Consider the following 1023-nt stretch of genomic DNA (forward strand, 5'->3'; position numbering starts at 1 on the left):
GGGGGGAATCGCTGGGGTGGGGGGAATCCCAGCGGGTAGGGGCTTTGGGGAGGGGTGGGGGTTGTTCCCTTCATCCCCATCCGCCACTTCTCGCTCCCCGCGCCAGTGAAAGAAGAGCCGTGCGATGAGGACCCCCTGCCCAAGCCGGCACAAACCATGGGACCCCCCGGTTTTCCCCGGGACGTTTCGGTGGCCGAGCTGCTGCAACGGCTGAGTTTGTCGGCCGAGGAGGAGCTGCTCTTCCTGCAGTTGCCCGACACGCTGCCCGGCCAGCCGCCCACCCAGGACACCAAACCCATCAAAACGGAGCTGCAAAACGAGGAAGGACAAGTGGTCGTGGTGAAGCAGGAGAAGAGCCAGGTATGGACTCGGTGGGGAGGGGGGAGCAGCGGGTTGGGACAGGGGACAGCGTGGTGATGTGTGTCCCCCTCGTCCCGCGGTGGCAGGAGGCGAAGCAGGCGGAGAATACCTGCACCCTGGCCGACCTCCCCGAGGGGCAGGTGGGGAAACTGCTCATCCGCAAGTCGGGAAAGGTACAGCTGGTGCTGGGCAAGGTGACCCTGGACGTGACCATGGGGACCCCCTGCTCCTTTTTGCAGGTACGGGGGGAGTGCTGGGGACCTGATTTGTGGGGCTGCGCCCCCTGATACCCCCTGGGGGGTCGCTGGGACCATCGGGGAGAAGCAGGGTCATGCTGGCCCCTAGGGGATGGGGCTGGCAGCCCATCCCTGTGGTAGTGGGGGGGAAGGAGCCCACTCCTGCCCCCGGGGTGTGGGTAGGAGGGGGGCACATCTCCTCCAGGCTTTGTCCCCCCCCACAGCAAGCAGGGACCTCGGCCCTTTTCCCACCACAGTTAACTGGTTTCCCGTGGGATTGGGCTGCTCACGGGTGTTTCTCCCCTCTGGCAAAGGAGCTGGTGTCCGTCGGCATCGGGGACAACCGGACGGGGGAGATGATCGTCCTGGGCCACGTGAAGCACAAGCTGGTGTGTTCCCCGGACTTTGAGGCTCTGCTGGAGCACGG

At 65.7% G+C, this 1023-nt stretch overlaps 1 protein-coding gene across 1 annotated transcript in view; it reads left to right on the top strand.

Annotated features, from left to right (window-relative positions):
• PIWIL2 (piwi-like RNA-mediated gene silencing 2) overlaps positions 1 to 1023 on the top strand; it is a gene marked incomplete at its 5' end in the record, with an annotated part of 10470 nt that overhangs the window by 514 nt on the left and 8933 nt on the right. Inside the window, 3 exons of the mRNA XM_009894356.1 lie at positions 65 to 360; positions 447 to 599; positions 911 to 1017. Coding sequence (XP_009892658.1) covers positions 65 to 360; positions 447 to 599; positions 911 to 1017 — 556 coding nt within the window. The remainder of the gene's footprint in view (positions 1 to 64; positions 361 to 446; positions 600 to 910; positions 1018 to 1023) is intronic.

This window comes from Charadrius vociferus, unplaced genomic scaffold (genome assembly GCF_000708025.1).
Source record: "Charadrius vociferus isolate BGI_N301 unplaced genomic scaffold, ASM70802v2 scaffold2020, whole genome shotgun sequence".
NCBI classification, from domain to species: Eukaryota; Metazoa; Chordata; class Aves; order Charadriiformes; family Charadriidae; genus Charadrius; species Charadrius vociferus.